This window comes from Anopheles bellator, chromosome 2 (assembly GCF_943735745.2).
Source record: "Anopheles bellator chromosome 2, idAnoBellAS_SP24_06.2, whole genome shotgun sequence".
Taxonomy (NCBI): Eukaryota; Metazoa; Arthropoda; class Insecta; order Diptera; family Culicidae; genus Anopheles; species Anopheles bellator.
In genome coordinates, this window is record NC_071286.1 from 41,504,223 (window position 1) to 41,530,750 (window position 26,528).

The window sequence follows — 26,528 nt, forward strand, 5'->3', positions numbered from 1 at the left end:
GAAGCTAAACGATCCGGTGCTGCTTGCATTGCGAAATAATGTTTTCGGTAGTCGGCCTTTCGTTGCCTAATGGTCCGTCGGAAATGTCCGCTGCTGTCGATGCTGTGACCAGTGGGAACCAGTGTGAGTAAGCGAAAGGTAGCGTTTTCTGGCCATGGAGCCGGAGCAGCAGCAGTCGGAACGCGAAACGGTGACGCCAGCACCAACCATTAACGATGAGTGGCCCCAGAAGAACGGTGGACCGGAAGTCACCAGTCCACCGACGGGGAATGGTTTGGAACCGGCGCTGGTCGCTCCTCCAACCAACATCAACAGCAACGGCAATGGTTGTTGCACGGTGCCAACGTTAGCTTCCCCGATGCCACCGGCAGGACCAGTGGCCGAGAACGGTGAGAACGCTAATTGTGCCCTAATGCGAAGCAATTCCCGGCCACTGGGCGCCTCGGAAGACGCCAACCTGCTGTCACCGAACACGTCCCGCTCGAGCATCTCGCAGTCCCAGTCCCCGACCCATCTGTCACCGTTTCGCCACAAAGCCGACTCGCTCTGCTCGCAGGAGGAGCTGGACGAGATCGGCACCTTCTTCGAGGAGCACTCAGTCGCCATCGAGCGCTGGTTCCGTGAGCGGGCACCGACCGATGTCGTCGCCAAACTGCAGTCAATTACCACCGATACGTCGAAGTCACCGAAATCGCCACACCGGGCGTCGGTCACCTCGGACCTGTTCCAGCAGTGGCTAGCCTCATCTCCGGTTAAGGTACGTGGACTTGCCGCTCTTCTTTCTCTCTCTGTTCAGCGCACCACAAAAGTGTATCCATCCGATGGCCGGGGAGCATAAAAACGGACACCGTCAGCGCGTGAAGGATCAGATTCACCCGCTAGCGCTAACGATAATTTATGATCGTTGGTGGGACCCTCGTCCTGCTGCTGCCCACTATTATGCAGATTAATTGAATGCAAGTTATCATTTTCGCAATCCTCGTCCGCCTTGGGCCGCAGGTGCCACTGGGACCAATTGTCAGGACGCTTTGGCTCATTAAGGAACCGCTCAACTGTCCAGCAGGCGGTAAATAAATAGCGCACCCCGGCAGGCATCGAATCAACATCCACCTTCGCGGGAAGGGTTAATTAAGCCGATTCTTAATTTTCGGTCCGCACTCTCACGGAAGTTGTAAAGCTGATTAAACTTCAAATTGGACATGACGGCCGTAATTTGCGTGGGCGACAAATGGCGGTATTATAACTTTTGTCCCAACCTGCCACCTGATGGTTCGTTATGGGCCGTTAGGGGGTCTCGATTGGTCGTTGGACTGCTGGCGTAACGGCGCATGCCGGGAACACGGGTTAATTACGGAATGTCTAAAGCATCTGTCGTATACTCTATTTTTTGCAACAATTGTCGTTTAATAGGAGTAGCGATAGTGATAAAAAATGATATTTTTTAAATTGATGTAAACTTTGGTGTGTATTTGTTGACCTTTTTAAGAAGTAAGTACTTTAGCTTGGAATAGGTAATTGGAATGGAGGCGCCTGGTGCTTGTTGCTAAATAATTTTAATAGCAAATAATCATGCAACAACCCAACAACAGGAGGGCTGTCTTTGAATAAATAAACCGTTCAATAAACCGTTGCCACGTTTGTTCTCCATAGAGCCATTCTCACGGCTCAAAATAATGCTCTGCAAAAGAGGTACAGTTTCGAGAACCTTGTTGGTTGGGTTTCCAACATTCTTTTCTGTTGCGAAAAACATTATGTCTCTGTTAGTTCAATCACTAACTCTTTCACTGTCACAACTTTTTCCTGGTGTTCCCGGCCTGAGCACCTGCCTGCCATGGCCACGAAGTATCATCAACCCCTATCGTGGGGACTGAACACGGAAGTATCTGGATGTCTATTTTGACTCAACGCCGTACAGACTGCTCGTTCGTATTTGTGGCTGCTCTCAATGGTTTTAACGATAGCCCCGACGGGCAGCAGAAACAAACTACGGCCTGTGAGGCAACAGTTGAATGATTCAAATCAGGAAGTAACCATAACCCTGTTACCGGTTGCATGCGAAACGAAATGGGCAACTTGTTGTCGGCAAACCCAGCCCCTCGGTGGCTGTGTGGCAGCTCAACCATGGCCAATGAACTATCTATTGAATAAATGATGATGTGTTTGGGTTCGGGTTGAGCGTACGTTTAAATTTTTATCATCAAGTCCTTAGTGAATATTTGAAACACTTCGGAAAGCGTTTGGAACCGATCAACTAATGTCATTCACTCATTAGAGGCAAAATTCAAGGGTTTAGAGCACGATTGTGTTGAATTGCAAATGTTTTTCTTCGAAATCTGTAACTTTATCACTCAATTCCGATGCGATACCAATAGGGGTATTAAACTTGGGTGCTCGCTCTGCTATGGCGATTTAATTTGAAAACCATTTCCCTTTCTTGGTAAAAATAGATATTTTGAGATGGCGGTGTCCAAAGCTGTAATAGGTTTTCCGTCCGATCCGATCGAATCATCGAAGCGTCATAGTTTGCATCGCAATGTTGCGTATCATTCGCTACGTGGAATTGAATCCCATCTTAATTAACTTGTCGGTCCACACGGGACGAAATGTGATGCGATTTTATCGTCTATTCAGTTCCTTTTTCTCTCTCTCTCTCCCGGGTTCTGTCTTCGAAAGCTTCGAGATGGGCCGGCAATACTTTTCGGTCGCCGCCGGGGCCGCTGAGTTGATTGGAGGTGAAGTTTTAAATGAGATTTATGAAACCCGGCTCCTGGAGCCGATTGACGCAATGTTGCTGCACTCTCCATTGTGGCCCCTCGGGCACCGGTCGGTCCCGATCCGATCGGATGTTGATTTATTGGATCCCTTTTTATTTGTTTCGTCATCATGTACACATTTCTTGCTAGGATCGTTTTTTTTTGCGCACCGTGCTTCCGGTGACATGCGAAAGAGAGCAGCCGACTGGTGTTGGTAATTCAATTTTCTTCGCCACCGCCACCAGGATGAGCCGGCATTAGCTGCCGTGGGTGCTGCTTGATGGCAAGATGGATGATAGTACCGCATCGAGGCCACAGCGAGTGCTCATTACCTTTGCCAGGCACCACACCGCATTTTGTTATTTATGAGTCATCAGGGGCCCGAGTATGTCCTTGCTCTCTTGGGCTTTGAAAAGGGGCCAACAATGTTGAGGAGCGCATCTTGGCGAACACTGAGGCACTGAGCCTGAGGCAGCCCAGCAGCCCAAACCCATTTACGTGCCCGATTAGCCTGAGGTTTTTGCACTTTTCAATGTCACTGCGAAACCGGGCGACCCATCGTGCGTCAAGGATATGAAAAATGAATTAACAGGGCACGAGACGCGCCGTTCTGCGGATGCGACGCACTCAAAAGGTACTGCTTTTTTCCCCGGTACTTATAACGCAGGAGCTGAAGCATCGGAGCCTCATGCTACGACGATGAATCAAAGCAGGAGGAACGAAACAAGTTACGATCTGTCGCAAGCGCAAAGTTACAAGAGCAGTAAAACGAAAACTCACAGAAATAAATTCATACTCTGGCCCGGGGACGGAAGACAGAAGACGGAGCGCGGGGTGAAAGTCAATTTCGCTCGTTACAAGAGCCACGGTCGATGGGAGTTACCATTTCGTACTGGTCCGCATTACCCGTGCGCTGAATGAAGAATTTTCCATTAGACTTTTCATTTGAAGGTTTCACTCGTTCGCTCTGGCTGCTTTAAAAAGGACAGCAAAACGTCTTGCGCTCTTTATGCCGATAGAAGGTTTCCGCTCTCTTTCACATGAAACTTGATTTGCTCAAAAATTGGTAATATGGTTGAAACAGAATAAAAGGCAAAAAAAAGGTGCATCTAGGACGTTTTGTCCCGTTTCGGAGCTCGTATACTGATTGTGCTCAGAACGTCAACGGCTGGTATCGTTTATTAAGTTTCGTACCTCGGAATAGGTGCACCTCTTTGAACATGGAAAGATATGAATCTGCTTAAGACAAAATAAATGCTTATGAAGGGCATACGAAGGATTGTTGAGTGACGGCATCAGCAGCATTGAGAAAGGGCCTCTTCAGTTTTGTTGCTTTTCTTCACTGGCGTTGAATGGTTCCTTTGGTACAACTGTTGTTGATATTGCTAAGACCGTTTTACTCATGATGGACAACACCCTTCTACTCCCAGCAAACAATTGCAACTTTATCCCTCATTTAAAGTGAAAGTTCAGCTCTCTTGTGAGTTGCTCTCAGTTCACACTCGATATGAATTTATATCGTAGCAGTAACTCAAACTGACCAATGACTCTACCGGTCAAGCCTTTTTGAAGAGAGTGGAAAAGTATTGGGATCTTTTCGAAAACGTTTACCCTGGATGGTAATGTTCGGCCAACTATTGTTCGTTTAAAGTGGCGATTAAAGCAATCGGGGAAGGCTTCGCTTGCCTGGACCGGGACCTCATAATTCCATTGTCTGCGATGCACGGAAGGTCAAAAGGATCATGTAAAACACTCGCCACTGCAGCAGCAGCAGCCTTTTCATCTACCGCGTGCCACTCGCCACCCCACTTTGGCTACCGGAGTCACTTTGGCTTTTAATTAATGCTCAAAAATCTCCGAAACCATACGACTCGAGGCCGTGCTAACGCGATTGTGCGCAGGCTTTTGGGTTGTCGGTTGCTATCGCGGCAACGGCACCGCGTGACTAGCAGCGTGAATTTCCAGCTTAAATGTTCTATATTACGCCTGGGGAAGAAAGTTTACTGGGTGGGACCGACCCCAAACAGTGGCTGCGTTTGGCTGCTTTAATCGATTGCGACTGTGGTGGCGACCGGCGAACATGGACAAACTTTCCACGTTCCATGCCCGCGGTGCGAAACCGTGTGAGCGAGGGAAAAGTTGCGCCATAAATTAAATGAAATTATTTCACTTGAAGTCAGTTCGAGAACTGCTAGGTGCGTTATTCGAATAATTTTCCACTGGATTCCCGGGGTAATCGAGAAGATATTGAATTTCGCTAGTGCCCATAGCCAGCGTTTAACGGAAGGACACGCGGTTGAGGCTGCCGTCCAGCAGACATCAGGTGCACCATTTTCCGGCTCACGCTTAGAGGGGTGGCTATTGTTTTGCTCGCTTTGCTGAGCATGGTCTGCCCGGGGCTGTTTGACCGCGTCTGCGGCAGACAATGAGTTCATTATCGTGTGCTTGCCACCCAGTCCGATGCTTGAGGTCGCATCATAAATGTTGGCCTTCCGGCATGTTTCCGATGTCATTATTTTTATTTGATTTCTCCGAGTACGCCGAGTGGGGCATTTAAAGAAGCAGATTAAAGATTCTCTCGGCAGGGTTCGTGGTGGGTTAGATGAACTTGTAAAACTTGAGGTACCACGGATTTCAATGAGTTGACTCCCGTGAAATGGTTTGTCAATCTTTTACGGAGACCTCAAATGAACCACTTGGCACCAAAACGAAGGAACAGACTTGGCAGTAACCTGATCACCTAATGCCAGGGTTGACACACTGAAGCAAGCCGTCGATAAGCCGGCCTCGGTGGGTCCAGGGCTCAACAATCCGTCTGGTTCCGGTCTACCAACGCTGACCAGGAAGGAGTAACCCCTTAAATAAAAACACTGCACCGCGGGAAGCAGAGAACTCCAGAGGCCGGCAAGAGGGAAGGGGTTTGTTGTGATGACAAGGAGGCCGTCTTGGTGAAGAATGGCCGAACTCACCTCGCACAATGTCATCGTCTCAACGCAAAAATCGACCAAGACGGGGACCGGCCGGCTGTTAGGCGATCCTTGCACGTACCAATCGCTGATATGGGACGGGTTGTGGAGAAGTGAGCTCCATAAACACGCCCCGTCGGAGCGACCATCCTTGTGCCCCGTCAAGGACGTGTGGATCGTTGTTCGACGGCACGGCGCAGTTGTCGTCGGCGTTGTCGAGTTTTCTTTGCTCCTGCTAACCACCGCTCCGCTACCCGACTGGTAATTGACCCTCTCCACGTGGCGGACGACCCCGCTGAACCCACTGGCCCGTCCCGAGTAGCCAAGTGTTTGCCGAGCCACTTCCGTGACCTAGATTTCCCCGATGCCGTGGCGAAAATAGTGGCGACAATTTGTAATTCTACCCACCCCGTGCTCGCCGTGGCCGCCGGCAGACCATCCTGGACCATCCCGTTCCGGCCTCCCACTGGGCATTCTTTCGTCGGTGATGCCTAATCCACTGTCGGAGTTGGTATGTGCGTCGGCGTCGGGAAGGTGTCTGGTTGCTGGCCCGCCGAGCGACCGGGGTGCGTGGGGGGGTGCTTCGCCCACTTACTTCGGGCACGCGGCCCGGGCGGCTCTTCCGCTTTTCCGGTGTGGAAATGTTAATGAGTTGGGGCGTTTAGCACTAATTATTCGACGACTTCCGAGTTTGGTAAACATTTGCTCTACAACACCCTCGGGGCGCCACCCCTCGATTCGCAGCCCGTTACGGAGTCGCCGGACGTGTGCAATCCTGGCTTTGTCCGCGCGCGTCGCCATTACTCGAGCCCATTATCCTCGAGCGTGCCGGTGCTTGTGTGCTTGTCGCCCCGGCCAGTGGTTCCCGGTTTCAAAGTGTTCAAGGGAGAGTAAGAACCTTCCGTGGGCTCTTCCGGTTGCGTGGAGTTGGAGTTGTGTTGTGTTTTGCAAAATCGTTTTCAAAATATTTTCCCATGAGAGCTCTTTGAAAAGTATGAAACGGCGCCGCAGAGAGGGTTGATTGGACAGGTGGGCGATTACCGTATGGTACGAATGGCATAAACGTAAACAGAAAGATCTGAGGTTTGGTCGGAGAACGATTTGTGTTTACTTTGTACAAATTGTTGGACTGGAACGAACATACGACTTTTCTCTATTATGTTTTTATTCGTCAGGGTTGATTCGAGGAACTTATTATAGATACAGTTGTCTGACAATATTCATTGATGTGCTGGAATTACTAAATCGACTTAATTGTCTGTAATAGACACACCGCAATATTATTTCCATTTTTTAAAGTTTTGTTATTTTCGCTATTAAACAAACAATGTTATGATTGTTTGCACAAGAGGACTACACAAAGACAATGGACATCCTACGAATAAACATAGACTTAGTGCAAACTGAGAATGTTTACGACCTGTTTACAATGTTTACCTGTACCAATCTGTAGGATTAGGGCTGCATCGGGTAGGATCGGGTAGAATTGCGGCTGGTCATACTGACACTTACAGAAACACGGTTATTTCCACAACATTCCTCATTTAAAATCATTCTTTATGAGTTGGGATAAGCATTAAGGTTTTACATTTTTCTCATTTATTCGGGTTTCGGGTCAGATCCATCGGGTAACGTGACTGATTGACAACGTACAGGACTAAGGCATGAACATAAAAACATTACGACATTGATTAAGGCACATATCAACGTCAATAAGTTACGAAAAATTGACCCAGCGAGAGACGACAAAATTTAATTGAGCAGGGAGTGTCGGTGAGTCATTACGGGTCGTCAAGATCTTAAATGCGAAAAAGGCTTGAGCCGACCGCGGCAGCGCGTTTTATAATAAGGTACTTGATTAACGACGCATCAATCAAGCCTAAGAGCCTAGGGAGCATGCGTTGTAAGACTTCAAGGCGATCAATCTGAATTCAGAACTCTTGTGGATAGCAAAACCACGCATTCTGTACGCTCGCCTAATGATGTTTTAACGGTGCGTATTCAGATTAAGCCTCGCATCTACAATCATACCTATGTAACGAATCACGTAAGCTTGTGGGCCAACTAAAGAGGCAATGCAATAAGAACGAGAGCTGGACCTTCTTAATTAAAAACGATATGATATTGCACTCACTGACATGGAACATGATACTACAGGAACTTAAGGAACATGGTACTACAGACACATCGCCAGCCGACTAAGTGTTTTGCTGTCACTTAGGTATCTTGCTCGTCTTTGTATTCCGTTTTGCTCTCCTTTCCCTCTGCTTTTTCCTCTTCTCTTTCTGCTCCTTTCCATAGATGTGTAAGCTCTTACCTGTATAGCTTTAAGCAACCAGAGAATAAATATTATTATTATTATTATTATTATTATTAAAAATAAATCGGCAGCCACTAACGACAGACTTTCCGACAATTGATCATTAGAAACGATGGAACTGTAAAAATTGTTTTGAAACCATGAATGCAACAGTTTCACACTTGTCGTGAGCTGACATAAAAAAACGATCACCGGAGAAAATTGACACAGGCAAACTATTATTAACTACTTATTAACTATTAACTACTGATCTCCGTCACTGAAAGCGAATGGACACCCTCGCCATAATCTTGTAAAAATTTCCTAAACATGTTGCTGACCAAGGTAGGTTTCGTCGGGCACGTATCAACGGGACAGATCTTTGATACTGTGACACTGTCGCGGCTATATATTTAATTGGGCAAATATGCGAAGCGTGGCAACCCACGGAAATTGAAACCTGGCAACCACCAACGTGCAATCGTCTGCTCAGTAGCCATTTCTTTTTCGCTGGTGCTACTATTTAGTTTCGACCTTTGCCATTTGAGAGATGAAAGAAACCGCCACGGCCAAAATCTCTCAAATGATCATAAAACCAACAACATCTCTACCATCTGCCGTCGGGCAAACGAATAAGTTAAGTTTCGTGAGAATTTCCCCGTTTGTTCTTATCCGCTTTCGCCCACTGGCATTGAGAAAGCGACTCCAGAAAAGCCTCCGACATTTAACATCCTTGCGGGTTTGAGACACACTTCCCACGAGCTTCCCACCGCAACATGGTTTGGTCCGGTTGACCGGACGGATGTTTGTGCGTGAAACAAGCCGTAGCCGGTACCGTAACTCGGAACGAGCCAGCAAATTGATAACCGACAGGCGACACACAGGAGCTACTCAGCCACCTCAGCAGTGGCACAGCCAAGCTCACTGGTCCACCTCCGGCACTCCGGTCTCGGGAGAATGATTTGTTTTATTCATGAACAACAGTCGGCCGTCGTCCGGGGCCCGGTTACCGGGACTTCCATGCTCGACCGGATTGAACGAGTGTATATGTGTGTGCACGTGTGTGCACGGCCCAAGTCAGACATTGAGTGGGGTGGGTTGTGCTTCACATAAAACGCTCGACTCGGGCACCCCGTTCGACAGCTGAGCAGCTAAGCAAAGCGGGCAAAGGGAACCACATTGTCAACAGAGTCGTACCACACAAGTAAGGTGTGAAAGTGTAATCTGTTGAACGTTTGCGGCCTGATGGGCACCAAATGGGCAAGTGATGGCAGCGGTTTCACCCGCTTTCGCCCGTCCCCGTCCTAGGCCAGCGATGCGACCAGCAGCCAGTTACCTCTTTCGACAGTCACAGTAGCTGACAGTCGAGTAATTTAAAATGCAACAAACGTTGAATACTAATGCGCGTCTGTCTTCGCCTCCAGCTACCGATCGTCACTTCGCGACCGCGTGTGGCGCGTGCCGTAACGAGCATAAAATAATTGGCGACCGGTGTGCGACTTCATTTTCTTGGTCCGTTATGTTTTTCAACCCTCAGAAATGCCGTTCACCGACTTCGCGAAGTTCGATATCGAACCGCAGCCACCTGGCGGACCTGGACGAAGGCGAACTGTTCATGGAGCTGATCCGGGACGTGGCCAACGAGCTCGACATCGACGTGCTGTGCCACAAGATCCTGGTCAACGTGGGGCTGCTGACGCACGCCGACCGTGGCTCGCTGTTTCTCGTCAACGGGCCACCGTCCAGCAAGTATCTGGTGGCCAAGCTGTTTGACGTTACGCAGAACACCCGTAAGTATTAATTGTCAGCAATGGTGCCCACTTATTGGTAATTAATTGCCCGACCGGTGCGCCATAGGGAACGGGGACGAGAATAAGTTACTAAAGTCTTTTTGGTAGTGAAACTCAGTTTCAATGTCCAAAAGAGCTATTGAAACGAAACATTTTCCAAACTAACTCTGTATTTGCGCCAATCGTTTTTAAAGCACACTCGAAACTAGAAACTGATGAGCCATGCAATCAACCTAACGGAACGGTTCTTTTGATGTCCGTTGAGGAACTTTCAATTCTTTCGGAGTCGAAGTTTCTCAGAAGCACCCAATAAAAAATACCTCCAGCGATGGGGTTTCAGAGTTTGGCACTCACAGGTTCGCAGGTAGAACCACCGATTGAACCCACACGGATTGTGCCGGGCGGGTTTATGTAACATACGTGGTACGCCGTCCATCATCTGCTCCGTCCCCGTTCCGGATTCGAAAGGTCACGTACGGCAGCCGAGGGAACTATCATGTTGCAAACATTTTAAATCTCCTTCGCCGGGTGGCGCCGTCCATTCAGCTTCCGCAGCGTATTTATCGTTGTGCTTTTTCCCCGGCAGCCCTCGACGAGGCGGTACGGAGGGCCAAGCAGGACGAAATCATCATTCCGTTCGGGGTCGGCATCGCGGGCACGGTGGCCCAGACGAACGAAACCATCAACATCAAGGAAGCGTACAAGGATCCGCGCTTCAACAGCGAAATCGACCAGAAGACGGGCTACAAAACGAACATCATCCTGTCGATGCCCATCTGCAACTACGAGGGTCAGGTGATTGGCGTGGCACAGATCATTAATAAAACCAACGGTAAGGACCCCGGAGGAGCGTCCGTCCGGTCTCGAAGATGGTGAAGCATGTGTATATTTTCTGCAGGTTCGCCCGAGTTTACGGAGCGCGACGTGGAGATTTTCAGGCGCTACCTCACGTTCTGTGGCATCGGGATCCAGAACGCGCAGCTGTTCGAGATGTCCGTCCTGGAGTACCGCCGCAACCAGATACTGCTCAATCTCGCGCGCAACATCTTCTCCGAGCAGAACAACCTGGAGTGTCTGGTAACGAAGATCATGACCGAGGCGCGCGAACTGCTGAAGTGCGAACGGTGCGCCGTCTTTCTGCTCGACCTCGACTGCGGGGAAGCGGTAAGAGCTCGATCCTCGCCAGTACCGTGGGTGGCTGGCCCTTTCAGGCAATGCATGCTCGTATTCAACCTCGTTTCGATTCCGTTCAACTATTTTTGCAACTCGCATCTTGGGCAAGTAAGCAGTGTGCATGCCTCGACGAAAACTGTAATCGAAATTCCCTGAAGGTAATACTGTCAACAACTTCCGGTGGCCCACCGTCTCGTCCAACGCACATTCACCGGCAAGCATTCACGGAATTTGCACATTGTCCGGTCCGTTTTTTTTTTTTTTGTTAGCGCGTAACTCCGAGTGATGGTTTTCTGCTCACGCTTTGATCCGTAGCCAGGAAGTAGAGGAAGAGAAAAGTCCTTCAACGGTGGTGGTGGTGCTTTGACTGGATGATGAACAGTCAAGCGAGTCACCAACCGAGGTGTAGTAGATCGCACCGCACTCTAGGAGAGCACTTTTCGCGGAAGTTCAATCAACTTCCTGTTTCACGTCGAGCAAATCGGCCCACCGGAACTATCACGCTGCCGTAGAACACAACCACAAAAACGCACTACATGGCTCGGGAGAGTACCGAGCCGAGAAACTGAGGAAGTGGAAATTATATAGGTTCTATAAGGATTTTAAGTGTTATATTTTACGTCGTTTATGGAGCTTTACTTGTGAAAAGTAGAAATTTTAGTGATGAAGTATTTGTTAAAGAATTTTTATTTCTGGAGTACGACAGGAGGTTAATTCTTTTTCAGGGTGCGTAAGAACCTTCATTTCGTATTCAATCCAGCAGGTTGCGATAGTTGACAGACAAATTGACGTATAGCCAGACCAAAACATTCTGCAAACGCGAAGTAAAGGTTAGCACTCTGAGCTCTGGAACGACCTTAAATAGCATCTCACATTTGGCGTTTGGCGTCACTGGTGTCACCAAGTGTTGCCAAACAGCAACTGAACTTTGGCGACACGGGCGCATCCGAGATGTGAGTCTCGGGATTTAGCAAATGATGAAGCACCGGCACGTGCTTCCTCCGTCCAACAAGTACAACTTTGCCCCCCACGCCACCAGAAACCAGAAACGTTTCATTCGCCGAAAATGCCAAAATGTTCTTGCAAAATGTTTGCCTCCCACGGGAATTTGGGGCAGCCGTGAAAGAGGGGGAAAATAGGACGACGAGGAAGGAGTAGTTTTGGTAGTCACGTACGCATCACGAGTTGGAACCAGTCTAGCTGATGGTTTTATTTGTGCCCTCGCCGAGGACATAGGAGAGAAGGAGAGTTTGCTAACGAGAGACACGCAGCCGTAGAGGGATACGGCACGGGTCGGACAACCGGCGCAGGTCGGTCGCTTCGGTTAATTAGAGTTTCTCGTGTTCCGGCCACCGGCAGAGGGCTTCTGATAACGTGGGCACGATAACGCTTCCCAAGCATGCACCAATAAAACCGAATCCAACTGCTGCTGTGAACCATCCTGGAAGATCCGTGCCGTGGGAGCCAACGTTTCGTGTAGGCCGTTTCGATGGCAACCCCAGCCAGCTGCCAGTTCTCCGTGTTCGTGTGCGTGTCGGTCAAGGAAAGCACAAAGTAGATAACTTTAAGGTCCGCCATCGCCACCGGTGGGAGTTCTAGCGAGAGTGAAATAAAGTTGATTGTGCTGACAGCACAGCAATCCACCCAGGGACCGGTTTCTGGCTCTCCCCGGGGGGCGTGGATGGTGTGTCACGCGATACAGCCGTTTCCAGCGTTAAGCGACGGATATCCAGTGGATATAAATTGTGCCTTTTTGGGATGGCCACACGAAACTGTTGTCACATTGAATAAGTTGTTTTACTTGATGCGCCACCCGGACGGAGAAGGTTGATGATGTTTGTGGCATTTTCCAAAAACCGTCCCGATAATTCGTAACGCTATCGATCCGTCCGTCCGAGGAGTGGGCTATTTTGCAGGCAATTTTAAGTTGTCGCTGTCGATGCTTCGAACGAAAGGCACTCGTGAGGGATAAACTTGGCAACTAAATGGGGAACTTAAAGTGTTGCGCAAAATGAAAAGAATGATCATGGTTTTAAAAAGTTTATTTAATGCGTTACATTATCAGTTAATAACGCGTATTTTACGTGTAGTGACCGATTTTGATGCGTGCACCACATTTGTATGCTCATTGGGCTCAAAGTCATTATAATTATATTATTATTCAGTTCGTACATTCCGGAAGCCTTATCGCTTTGCTAGTAATCAACAGAACAGATTTCAATTCGCTGTCACCGCCGAGTGGTTCGGTCGGCGTTATCGGTCAATTCCATCGACGGCTGCCCTGTCCGAAATGTGATTCCTCGAAAATTTGGAATCATTTCCAGTGAGCCTCGATGTGGGCGCAACGGTGACGTTGGCACACTTTTCTTATCAGCGTAATCAATTCGTCCAGTTGCGTAGCTACGCAACTGTGCCGAAATGAAAATGGTGCCCAGTCCCAACGGTGTGGTCCCTCCGTCCTGGGTCTTTTGCCTTATCAACCGATGGCAATCGGACCGAAATGGATTCAATTGTAACTCTCGCGCACTCTGATTACATCGGTGGGAGGGGCTTGGACAGTAACGGAACCGCTCCGGGGGGAGTTTGGTTCCCCGTCCGGGAAACTCATTTTCCCGAAAATTGATAAATAGCGCTTCCGGGGCCGACAATATCGATGATGGCAGTGCGCCAGAGAGGGTTGTGTGTGGGTTAAGTGCAAGGATGAAAACACTGGCTCGGAATTAAATCAGCCCATTGGAAATCGATCAATATTTCATTTCCAATGATCAGGTGAAAACGGACTCAGCCACTAATGGGCTTTGCAAGCCGCGCCACGGCGGCCACTCCGAAGAACCGCTCGGTCGGATCGGTTCTGTTGGGCACATTTCGCACTCAGGCGTACTCGTCGGTGGTGGCGGTGGGGTAAGGCAGAGGGTAAGCAAAACAATCGTGCTATCCCATCGCCATAATCCAGTCCGCGGGTGCCGATGGAGGCGCCTGGTGCCTCATTCGATGCAGCAACAGGCTTCACAACCGGGGGGTTTGGGATTAAAAACTCGTTTTAATGGATTCGATCGGACACCCGACGCAGCACCGCTTCCGAACCAATCAGCACCGTATTTTTGTCTTCTTCTTCTTCTTTTTGCATATTTTTTCTCACTCGGCACCGAGCGGCGCCCACGAAGCGCTACGCTTTGAAACATATTCATTTGTAATACACTCTCTTTCTTTCCATTTCTTTCGCTGCTTGTGCTTCCGCCCTTTTTCGGATGTTAATTCCAATTCGGGTTCGGCCTTCGGCCCGGCTCAACGGAACCGGTACCGGGACGGCTTTCAACGCGCATTCGGCATCGGAATAAAATAAAACTCCGGACGGCTTCATCGTACGTACGTACCACAGAACCATCTCGAGCGGATATTGGAACGGCCGGAGAAGACTCATCAGACGCTATCGCGCCGAACGAGCCACAACGTCGACGTGGAGGATGTGCTCCAGCGGCAGCAGGTTATTTGCATTTGCATTACTTTTTCCCACTCTCCTTCTCCTTTCTGTCTGGCCCACCCAGTAATTTCCATCTTTTTCCACTCAAAATGCCTCGCTTGCGCGGGCCAGCGTTAGGGTTTTTGCGCTGGCAAGATTTCGCTTTTCATTAGCCGACAAATATTGAGTGTGTCGTAAAAGCTGTCCGGCACCGAACCCTTTCATTTCATGATGGACAGTCCATTCAGGTCGGGTTTTTTCCCGTTCCGTCCCGTTTGCAGAGCTCCACCTCGACCCGGTTTACGATGATTTTCGAGCTCGGTGGTAGCCACCAGTCGGCGGCCAACATACTGCGCCCTTCGGTGAGTGACCTGAACAGCTCGATGTTGGCACAGATCGCTGAGTACGTGGCGGCCACGGGCGAAACGCTCAACATTAGCGACGTGGTCGAGTGGCTCAAGGATAAGCCCATCTACCAGCCGGCGGTGGTCGCGCAACCGGTCGTGGCGGATGGCACGGTTGCCACCACGTCGTCGACCGCGTTCGACGAAACACACAGTGTCCAGTCGATCCTGTGCATGCCGATCATCAACGGCCAGAAGACGGTCATCGGTGTCGCTCAATTAATCAATAAGGTGAGTGTGGCGGATCGCACGACGACTTCCGGCACGCACGGCCACAGACATTAACCGGTGTTGCTATCATTCTCTCGCCAACAGCAAAATGATCTACAATTTACCAACTGTGATATCTCCATCTTCGAGGCGTTCGCCATCTTCTGTGGTCTCGGCATCCACAACACGCAGATGTACGAGAGCGCCTGCAAGCTGATGGCCAAGCAGAAGGTGGCGCTGGAGTGTCTGTCGTACCACGCGACCGCCAGCCAGGACCAGACGCTCAAGCTGGCCAACGATCAGATCCAGTCGGCCGAGGAGTACAAGTTGTACAGCTTCAAGTTCATCGGTAAGCCGCAGCACCGGTCACCAGGCGGTTGACGGGACTACCGTGTTTCGGTCTAATTGAGCCAGCAACGATTTCCGATGCGGCCAACCTTCGGTCCTTCAATTAGGGCCGTATTCTTCTTTCCTTCCCGCAATCGATACGGTGCGGTCAGAAGACGAATCCGATTTACCGAGCGAACCGAGCCCGTAATGATGTAGATTAATATTTCATACGATTGTTTTTGCTCACCCACCATCAACTCGGGAACTCGTAAAACAAGTAACCGGCCGCAATCAAGACGTTTCCGTCCTCGGCCATCCCCCCCATCGGTCGGTCGGTCAGTCGATCGAGGGGTAATTTATGGCGAAAATCTCAGCTTACACCGTTCGCCGGTCCTGTGGGGTCCTGTGGGGACTCGACACGACATTGACCGCAAGACGTGAAAGGTTACAGTCGAGCGACCGGAATCCGGAAGCGATGGGCGATGCGATTGATTGGTCTGACCGACCTGTCTCGATTACCGTGCCAGGACTAGTCCTGGGGTTCGGCTCGGAGGTAACGCACACTTTTGGGCTAATGGATTTAACCCGACACTAATTGGATACGGAGTGGGCCGCTGGAATGGACTTGCGTTTGACAACGCAACCCGACCGATGCGCAATCAGCATACTGACTGCCGGGATTCACGTGAAGCACCAGACATTACGATAAGGTGACTGAAGATATATCACTCACTACACCACAGTTGGAATAAAAATTGGAGTGAAAGAAATAAATGTTGACACCGATTGGTGCGGCCGACGGATTGCTTCCCGATGCGCGGTCCGATCAAGGGTCGGCCAGCGCCCATCGGCCCCCATTTATCATCCTGCCCGGGGGCGGGAGTTCGAAACCAAAGACAAGGGTGTTCCAACGTCACGCACGAGACGCGCTGTACTGGCCACTGGCCTGGTAGAGAATTTAATCACGATCACACATTCATCAAGTACAAGCCGGTGCTGAATTTTTCATGAGCTCCCGCAACCATCGTGGCGGGAGGTCGGTCGTGACCTAGGGCCAGGACCGTAGCGTCTGGGTGTGCGTTTCTGAATTTCTATCCGACCCGACCGGCAACGTGCCAGCCGACCACTCGCGTACGCTTGCGTGCGGAATGCGTGTGGTGAGCGTGCGAGGGAATGTTCTTGGTCTCACGACACGATAAAAAGAGGACACGATTTACGAAGGACACGCAGCACATGCTGCGAGAATATGCGGTCCAGTGTGGGGGCTTTTTGTTTCGCTTTCGCGCTCTTCATTGTGACCCGCAGTGTATTGTTTTATCAGTGCGCCGCTATTTTTCCTGCATGCAGCGATGAAGTATTGCTTTGGTGGGACTTTGGGACTCAATGTGTGTCGCGTAGGTCGTAATGTCAGAGCTGCGATCAGGTTGTTCGGTTTACTAAAATTATCAAACAAAGATTCGGTTATTCTCCATTTTCCCATCGGTCGATCTCCAGCCTCCAGCAATTGTTTCGTTTCGACTAACGCATAAATCATGTTCGATTTCTTTCGCTCCGGTTACTCTTCCCCAGATTTTGACCTCGACGACGATGACACATGCCGGGCCGCGGTGCGGATGTTCCTGCAGTGCAATCTGGTAGAGCAGTTCCACATTCCCTACGACGTAAGTGGATTTCGAATGCCCCGTTTTTCGAGTTTCTCTTTTTGCAGGTCAAGTTTTCAGCGGGCCCTGTCCCGCTTACTACAACCCACCGTTCCCGATCCGTCTCCGATCCGTCGAATTGTCGAGATGAAGAAGTGGAGACCCGCGGAACGGAAGTGGTTTCTAGTGGCGTAAATTTATGTGCCCCAGTAAGACGCGATTACGAGTTTATGTCCGGACCAAGCTGCGGGTTCTATCGCTGTGCCAGAATCGCTCCGGAAAGCTGATTAGCGTCATTCAGCGAATGAATCCCTGGGCACTGGCCAGGAAGATAGTGTCTTCCAGTAAGGCACCACACACCAAGCGGCCAATGCCTTTCTCCGTGACGGCGACGACAATCGTTAATCCTTAATAAACCGTAATTGCACTTACTCGTTTCGTCTCGGCCGTGGGGTGTCCTGGGGAAAAAAAGAGCTAGCAGCGACCCGTGTCCTCGTAACCGAGTTTTCAAGCAAACGTTGTTGTTGTACGGTCGTTGGCAGGTCCTGTGCCGGTGGATACTGAGCGTCCGGAAGAACTACCGCCCGGTCAAGTATCACAACTGGCGCCATGCCCTGAACGTGGCCCAGACGATGTTTGCGATGATGAAAACCGGCAAAATGGAGCGCTTCATGACGGATCTGGAGATTCTGGGCCTGCTGGTGGCCTGCCTGTGCCACGATCTCGACCACCGGGGCACCAACAACGCGTTCCAGTCGAAAACGGACAGCCCGCTGGCCATCCTCTACACGACCAGCACGATGGAGCACCACCATTTCGATCAGTGCGTGATGATACTGAACTCCGAGGGAAACAACATCTTTCAGGTGAGTTAGCGCTGCGATGCCATTTGGCCAGAATTCGGCTGTGTCAACAGCTCTACCTTATTTGTTCAATCGATTGGCCTCCGGGATTTCCACCGGGTTATGGTGTATGGGTTCGAGTCGAGTAAACAACCCGGGTGCCCCCCGGTGTCCTGGGCACCACAAACGATACTCCACCTGGCACCTGGCTTGTTTGTGCAGTGCCAGCAGAAAAAGGAACTGCTCTGGCCAGTTCCGGGGTGCGTGTCCCTGTGTTCGATGTTCAAATGTTTCACTACGTGTGGCACCACTTCGTGTCGGATCGGCGTGCCACAGATCAGGAATGATTCGAAAATGGACACCCCTAGGAGCGAAATTCAAATAGAGAAATCGAGCAGACACACTGGACAAATATGGCAATACAAATGCAAGTGGCTCCCTTCGGAGGTAATATCACTCGGAGTTGCTTTTGCTCGTAAGCCACATCTAGAGTTCCCGCCATGAACTATATGTTTTAACAACTTCTTCAACTTCAGTTCAGCGGTGACTCAGGGAAATTTCTGCAGAAATCCCCCTTTGAACTGAACCGGAAAGTCGAGACTTAATAAGCTCTACCGTCTGAGGATCGGTTATAATCTTCTCATTTTGCAGAGTGCAAACATTTTGACATTTTGTAGCTTTACTCAGTATTATTATTTCCTTCCACGGAGCTTCCTGATATGTTTTCGAATGCTTTTGAAACTTCATTAGTTTGTCGGGTTTTGCGACCTAACAGTGTCGTTTATCCAACAGTATCTTTTATCGATAAAATTCTGTTAAAAAGCACTTCACGGTCTCACCGATCAATGCTATGTTTTCTCCGAACCATCTCAATAACGAGCTTAAATATGCGACAGAAAGAACACGCGCCCTCAATCATCATTAAAGGACCGAATCATAACGACATTCCTTTCAATTACCGGGGCTGGAGCCAATTTAAAACATCGCCCAACAGAAAAAAAAACAAGCCGCTCCCCAGATTACGGAATCCTCAAATTGGAATTAGAGTTAGCTGCTCCGAATGGGATTACGTCCCGCGTCAGCGCCCTTCGAAACCCTCACGGGTTCCGTTATTTATTGCGTTCAATTTTGCCGCTTCAAACACAAATCACCCATCACCGATCGGCGAAGCAGCATAAAAGAAGGCCCCAGAAGAAACAAAACACCAATCAGCTCGCATAATCGATATTATGCGTGCCGAATGGTTGGTGGCAGCCGGGTGCGCTTTGCATTTTCCACCGACCCCAGGCGGCCCGGGGACCGGCAATGCCGGCAACACCAATCCACCCGGCCGGCATTTGGAGCCTTTTACGACACTCCTCCAACCGCCGCCGCCCTGGGACATGAAGTTGGCAATAAAGGGCCCCAAGAAACCTGCGAACGATCCTTCCGTTGGTCCCAGTCGGTCGGTGTTTGCATACCCACGTACCGGCCGTCCGCCGAACACCGCACAGCTTCCGGTTTGTTTGTCCTCGCCAAATCCTTTACCTCGCACTATGAGTGTGTGTGTGTGTGTGTGGGTGGGGAGGAAGTTTGGCATTGACGGAATTTAATTCCATGTTTGACAGGCGCACAGTGGCCTCACAGTGCCGAAGAAAGCCGTCGGTCTCCGTCCGCTCCGAAACGGGGGCGACGATAAAAATAAGTGGCGCGTAAGCGGTTTGTTTTACGGGACACCAGCCACCTTCCAGGCCAGGATGGCGGGTCGCCAGGACAGTGCTCTCGGATCGGAGTGGAAATGGTCCTGTGAATGTTTCGCCGTGACTCGGGCACGTTCGCTGATATGTCGGGACGCGGATACTTTGCAGTTATGCTTCGATGATTTTTTTTCTTTTGAACGAGCCGCTGGCGGAACACACATTGAACGGTGCGCGAACGGTGGCACATTCCTTTTAAGGGATTAATTGGTTTTTTAGATTGGATAACTGAAAACCCCGAAGGTGCAAATGGAAAATTGGACGGTTCTTTGACTAGTGAATGGAAAATGTATAAAAAGGTGCACTACGCGTCACTTAGGACACGCTTGCACACACCGCTTATATGGGTTTCTATCGTTTTCGCAATTTGCTAAAAATAATGTGTTCAAAGAATGGTTCAAGTCTTAAGACGATCCCTAAGTAAATCGTCGGTTGGTTTCGTTCAATTCTATGAACCGTTAAGCAGTTAATAATGCCACACGAAGCTTGCTCCCGGTGAAAAACGTGGAAATATTCAGCTGGTTTTAGTAGTCTTAAGCAGATTTTTGATTAAATTCTTGTCAAACTTGAGCCCAAACCCTATCCATTTTTGTCACTTTTATCTAGGTGGTATTTTTTATCTCAGTTATTGGTATTTTTATCTCACTACACACTCATTGAAAGTATAAATCTATGGCTTAGTTATCTCAACTTGCTTATTTTTACTATCCGAAGATGTGTGCAGGAAACACAAATAGGTAAAAGCTGAGAAGGGTATGAAGTCTGGCGGATATCTTTGAGGAAGTCTGTTATAGAGTATTCTAGAATTCCTTGCGTAAGAAGATTAAGTTTACACAACGTTAGATGGCACTGGGCCCCACGATACACTAGAGGAGTAATCAACTCGTCACACCAGTAGTTAAACCTTACTAATAATTCATCGGTCCAAAGCGCCTTTCGCCCAGAATAAGGGAGGTTTTAAGGCATTCCGGTAGTAAAATATCATTCCTTTTTTAGAATGGCTCTCGGAAACTTATTGGAAACATGGCCATGGGGTTTTCCTGCAACATGCAATCTACGTTCGATTACATGACTGAAGGCACTTGTGTACCTTCTGATGGAAGGTTTAGTTGAAATAGATCAAATGTTTATCAATTTCTTTTGGTGTCTATTTCTTGCGTCCATCTGTTTTGATAAGATGAGTTTAACACGTTTTATAACCCTTGATTATTATTAACCCCGCTGTGTTGTCGATTATTTTTGCAATATTCCTAGTGTATTTATAATTAAAACGTTTATTTACGACCATTTGACGTTGTTCTTTGTTTACAAGTTTGTAGTATTTTGTTTAGTTGGTTTCGTGCGATTCTAAACCTTAATTCTACATTTGACTAGCACAACATATAAAAAAGCGTCATAAATAACTATATGACTAATGGTTTTAATACCGAGCAAAATGAAGAAAATTAATGTCTAAAACCGAAACCTTTGAGCACCAAACTTCAAATTATTAAATGGCTGCATCAGCAAACGAGATGTCAAATCGAAATATTATTTAATTATCATAACTTCGCTCTTAGAACCTGCAACAAACATTCAACGTCTTAAAATAGCGAAAATATACAAATGCTATTCAAATGTTCAGATGACAAACTTTGTTTCGCTGGCCACCTTTTGTTCCAAATTGTTATTCCGGTCGATTGGGCTTTCCATTTGGTACGCTGAAATGGAAAACAAACAACGTAACATCTCTTGTTTTTTTTTGGTTGAAATGATTTATCCCAAAGTTACCTGCTTCATCAATGAAAATAAATACCAACCAATGAGTAAATGGTAGAGCTCCTAGAAGGAGTAATTTCCCATTTCCGTCGGAAATAACAAAAATGCAAAAAACACATCTTGCTGGGCTTCTCGGCAAACACCACCGAGTGACCACCATCCCGGGAACCCCGGGAAGAAAGAAAAATTATCCATCCCATTTCGCTTGCAAACTAAAGGCACAACAATGAACGCGTGGGAAGCAGGCACGCAGCTTTATTTTTTGTTGTTTGGTTCACAATCAATAAAACATGGAGATTATTTCCCCCGGAGGGCCCAGCGCTGAATGCTAGGTCCTGCCGCGCGCATTTGTGCATGGGCCGGAAAAGCGGGTCCCGGGGCGAGAAATATCACCCCGGTGGCCCGTTTGTGTCGCCCAAACGAACACGACCGCAGTATTAATAAAACAAATTTATTTCCCTATCGTTGCATTCCACCACACAATAGCAGCGGGGCGGTCCTTGATTGGTCCTTTGTTCTCTTTGTTTTGTGTGCGTATGTGGGGAGCGTTGGATGCCGCTGGAGTGGGGGCTAGTTCCGGTTTTCGGTTCGTTCGTCACTTCCCCCCGGTACGCATCTCGTGTGACGGTCTCTTGAGCGCGACCGAGTAGTGCGGGCGCTATTTTTCCTCACAACTTCTACCGAGAAGGGCTAGTGGGCCCCGTGCTAGGGGTCGACCGGAACCAATAGGCGATAACCCGTTTTCGGATGGGTGGACATTTAATTATTCAACCGTGCAGCTCGGGGGGTTCCCGAGATGGCCGATAACGCTTCCGGTTGAAGTCGCGCCACGTTGTGGCCAGTTAATTGCCGACGCCTGGCCCCGTGACCGCCTGTGAAACCCGTTGACCCGTTGCCCCGGGCTATTAAAAAAAGAAATCGTTATCCTTCTTCTCTGTGTGTTTAGGCCCTGTCGCCAGAGGACTTCCGCATGGTGATGAAGGTCGTCGAAACCGCGATCCTGTCGACGGATCTGGCCATGTACTTCAAGAAGCGGAACCAGTTTCTCGAGCTCATCGAAAACGGCGAGTTCGACTGGCAGAGCGAGGAGAAGAAAGAGAGTAAGTATCGCAGTAGGCGCCGCCCGTCGGGTCGGGTCGGGCGGCTTGCCAATCAGCGGCACCACCCCGTGCGACGGTAATAATGACTCCCTTTCTAATCCACCCCATCAACAACAACACCGACACCGACCGACGGCCACACAGTCCTGTGCGGGATGATGATGACGGCGTGCGACGTGAGCGCCATCGCGAAACCGTGGGAGGTACAGCACCGGGTGGCCAAATTAGTGGCGGACGAGTTTTTCGATCAGGGCGATTTGGAGAAACTGCAACTGAACCAGCAACCCGTGGCGATGATGGATCGGTAATTTGCTTATTTGATTACACGATTTTATTACTCTGTTTGTTTTGCCCTCCATTTTGTTTCGCTTTCGGTTTTGTTTCGCCGCCATTCGATTTCGCCTGTGACATTATGACTTTCCACGGTCTTTGGACGTTCGTAGTGTCGGTCGGCATAGCGTCGGCCGACCACCCCCCCCAAAGGATATTGCGTGAGCTCGGCCGTGGGCACTCGGAATTGAAGTGGTCTGAAGGCCAAATGTGACAGTTTGTGGCTCCACAGAGCGCAATGGCGTGTGCAGAGAGCCCCATAATTTTGCCAATTATATATTTTCCCCGGGCGCATTTCAGACCCCTCGGAGGCTTAGCGATTGATCGTCGGCGATAAGATATGCTCTCGGTTTTTATGAGCACGTTGGTAACTTTTCCACTTCGGTGACTTTGTCGGTGGTTTGGTTTGAAAATGAGAAATGTAGTTGACAAAAGCGACGGAAGAAGTCTTCAATCTTCTACACCATTTGCAATGCTTTATTCATTCGTGGAATTGTTTGCTTCGTTGCAAGTATTAGCAACTGACGCTCAGCGACTGATCTGTACTGTTGACTGAGAAGCTTCCTTTCTGGTGCATTATTTTTGAAAAGTTGGCGTTCATTCTCTTTCTTTACATTCCTTCTATCGACAGTTTAAGGAAAAGCGAAACTTGTTATGGATTCCAACGCTGAGTTGAAATACGAGTTAATTGTTGAGATTGCTGTTCGGTTTTTACAAATCTGATCCTCGAAATACTGTCACAAAACACATAAAAAATAATAAAACATACTTTCTAGCGGTCGTCTTCGCTACCTCACAAATCCACCATAACTAATCCTGGATAGAGCACGTGAAAGCGTTCCCAAGGAGCACATAAGTTAGCCAAACCCGTCATATGGTCACTCGTTTAGGAAAGAATTAGCCAGAATAGTGACACTCACGTTGAACGTATCCGGCGGGTCGGGCGTTAGGATCCATTGATTAGGCGCCCAAATGGGTAACCAAATAATGCCGCTCCGCCTGATGCCGGGCCTGAGCCATCACGTACCTTTCGTGACGCTGATCTCTGCACTCTCCAGAATGGCTGGACGCTCGGTACCTCACGGTACTCCCATCGGTACACGCGACAGGCACGGAGCAGGCACGTAAAACATTGACGTCGTCCTTCCGGCCACATCCCCACCCCCACATCGAGCTAATCGTGGAAAGCCACACCAGCGGCCACCGAATGTCCTGCACCCAAAAGGGGGGGCGAATCTCACGCCCGAAATAGTTCCAATCGGGCCTGTCGATATCCCGGCGGGGACATAACTTTAATTAACTGTAACGTCGCCGGAAGATAATTTATCCTTCGCCCATCCTTCTGTCTCTCCCGCCCGCTGGTGGCCGTGCGCTATCTCGTTCCACCCCAGGAGGTTCCCAGGCGTCGTCTCCCGCGATATCTGGCTTCGGCCGATCCCCAGACGTGGTGTGTAGAGCGTCCGCAGTGGACATTAAGGGTCATTATTACGATAATGCGACCGGCACCGGGGCTCGCAAACCGTCAACCGGGCGATCCCGTGGCGACGGGCCACGGTGTACACTGTCGCGGGAAGGTCACGAACGTTTTCGGACGTTTCCATCGTGCTCTTGAGGGAAGATACGGTGAGGGTCCCCGTCACGGGATGACTATAAAATTCATCGCCATGGCCTCTTGCGGATTGTGGCAGCTGGGGGTCCGTTGTGATGTTTGCGGGCGTTAAGTTGTTCTGTTTCTATTTGATTTGACACCACCATTACTCGCCCCGCTCTTATTGCTTCCCAGCGAGCGTAAGGACGAGCTGCCGAAGATGCAGGTTGGGTTCATTGACGTCATCTGCCTGCCGCTGTACAAGGTGCTGACGGAAGCGTTTCCCTGGATTGGCCCCCTGTACGAGGGCACGATGGACAACCGGCAGCACTGGCACGATCTGGCCGAGAAGGTTGAGATGGGGCTGACCTGGATCGATCACGACACGATCGATAAGCCGGTGGAAGAGTTTGCCGGTGAGTTGACGGGTTCTTGGGGCCGATCGGGAACGCTCGTTGATTTCTGTGGTGCACCTTCGCAGCCGGCAAGGAGCCACTGGCCGACATCGAGTTCACCGTGACGACGCTCAACTGTGCGCACCCGGACGAGAAGACGGAAACGACGCCGGTGCACGAGCGAAAGCCGCGCTTCAGCAGCCTTCGGAAGACGGGCGCCCTCGGGAAGGCGGTCCGCAATAAGCTGTCGAAGTCGGTCCACCACAACTCGACCACCGCCGATCGGCCACCGTCCATTGCGTCACAGTCCGGCAGCGCCAAAGGGGACGAGAGCACGTCCGCCGCCTCCACTGACCAACAGACCGAGTCCGACCAGCCGCAGCCGCAAAGGGAACCACCGGCACAGTCGGTCCCGGTCACGCCGGCCAGTTCACTTCCGGGCCAACCGGGCGACGGCGTAGCCGAAGGGCCGAAGCATCCCGTCAAACCGGTCAAAAAACGCTCCAAGCTGTGCATGCTGTTGTGACCCAAGTTCTACACCGATTCCGCCGATGACGCCGGCCACCAGCCCGCAAGCGATGCCGGATCCGGTGCTTCATCGTCTGGCAAGGAAAACTCCATCTGAACGAGCTGGGCAAACGGGAGCTACTTTCGTGTTATAGCGAAGTGCAGCACGGCCATTCAAAGGATGGCCGTCGGGGTGTCCTTTGAAGGCCGTACGATTGCAGCTTGGTTTATTGGTAGCAGATAGGCGTGTCGCTGTTGCCGGTGGCCGGACAGCAGATTCTTATGCGTGGACTCGCTGCACACCGCAGTGGAGCCACTACAGGCTGTTAGTGCAAATATTTGTCCCCAGTCCACTATTCCGGGATGTGACAGTAGGCGTCCCACGTAACCCATATGCTCAAAGTCATTGACAAAATTATAGTAATTTGTGAAGAAGGAAAAACGGGAATGAGAATGGTGCGCTCCGAAAATCAAAACTGGAAAAAGCAAAATCGAAAACATGGAAAACGGTCAATTTAGAAAACTCACCAAACATTCACACGACCGCCGGCCCCCCGGGTGTGTCGGTGCGTGTCTTATACCATTTTCGTTTTTGTTGGCGCATTTTGGCATACGACGAAGAGAATTAACTAAAAAAGACAAAACTACACAAAAACTGTGTATAGGTGTGTGTGTGAGTGTATGTATGTTCGTACCGTATGTGTGCATAAATGTTACGGATAAGGACAGTCTGGAAGCCAGAAGGCAATAATGCACGGCAAATATCCTAGTCATTAGAGGGGGTTCGAGAGATTAGAGGACGCCGAGTTTTTGTCGGTGTTTGTTAGCTGGTTCGTTGTTGATACTTCATTGTGCTTTTTTCTCTCCAGAAATTGCAGTGAATGCACTTACCAGATGTAGGTGCACAGCCAGAGAGCGAATGTTGGGAAGCGTTAGACATAGGAGACATTAATCGTTAAGCAGCGTGTAGCGGATAAGTGTTAGTTCGAACCTAGAAACCAAAGCAACAAATATTAGGTGTGTTAAAGGGTTCCCGGTTCCAGTCCAAACTCCACATGGAGAAAAGCAAAATGGAGACAGCGCGCCGTCTGTAGACGGAGATTAAATATGTAGACAAGGAATACTATCTGTTCATGCAAGCCGGAAGCATAGCGAAAACGGTTTGCCATGTGCGTGGCATTCATTGTAGCCGCAGGACGACGGCCATAGAGGTTCATTTAGTTTTTATCGTTGTTGTTAGGATGTAG

At 49.6% G+C, this 26,528-nt stretch overlaps 1 protein-coding gene across 1 annotated transcript; it reads left to right on the forward strand.

Moving 5' to 3' along the window:
• Nucleotides 1-154: 154 nt before the first annotated feature.
• Nucleotides 155-25,410, forward strand: LOC131207536 (cGMP-specific 3',5'-cyclic phosphodiesterase). The gene is made up of 13 exons (XM_058200154.1): nt 155-757; nt 9,556-9,808; nt 10,395-10,640; nt 10,707-10,972; nt 14,361-14,465; nt 14,723-15,076; nt 15,161-15,404; nt 16,955-17,046; nt 17,568-17,891; nt 22,308-22,461; nt 22,606-22,765; nt 24,575-24,795; nt 24,861-25,410. Exons 1-13 carry the CDS (start codon nt 155-157, stop codon nt 25,298-25,300), a joined length of 3,462 nt encoding a protein of 1,153 aa, XP_058056137.1. The 3' UTR covers nt 25,301-25,410.
• Nucleotides 25,411-26,528: the final 1,118 nt, after the last annotated feature.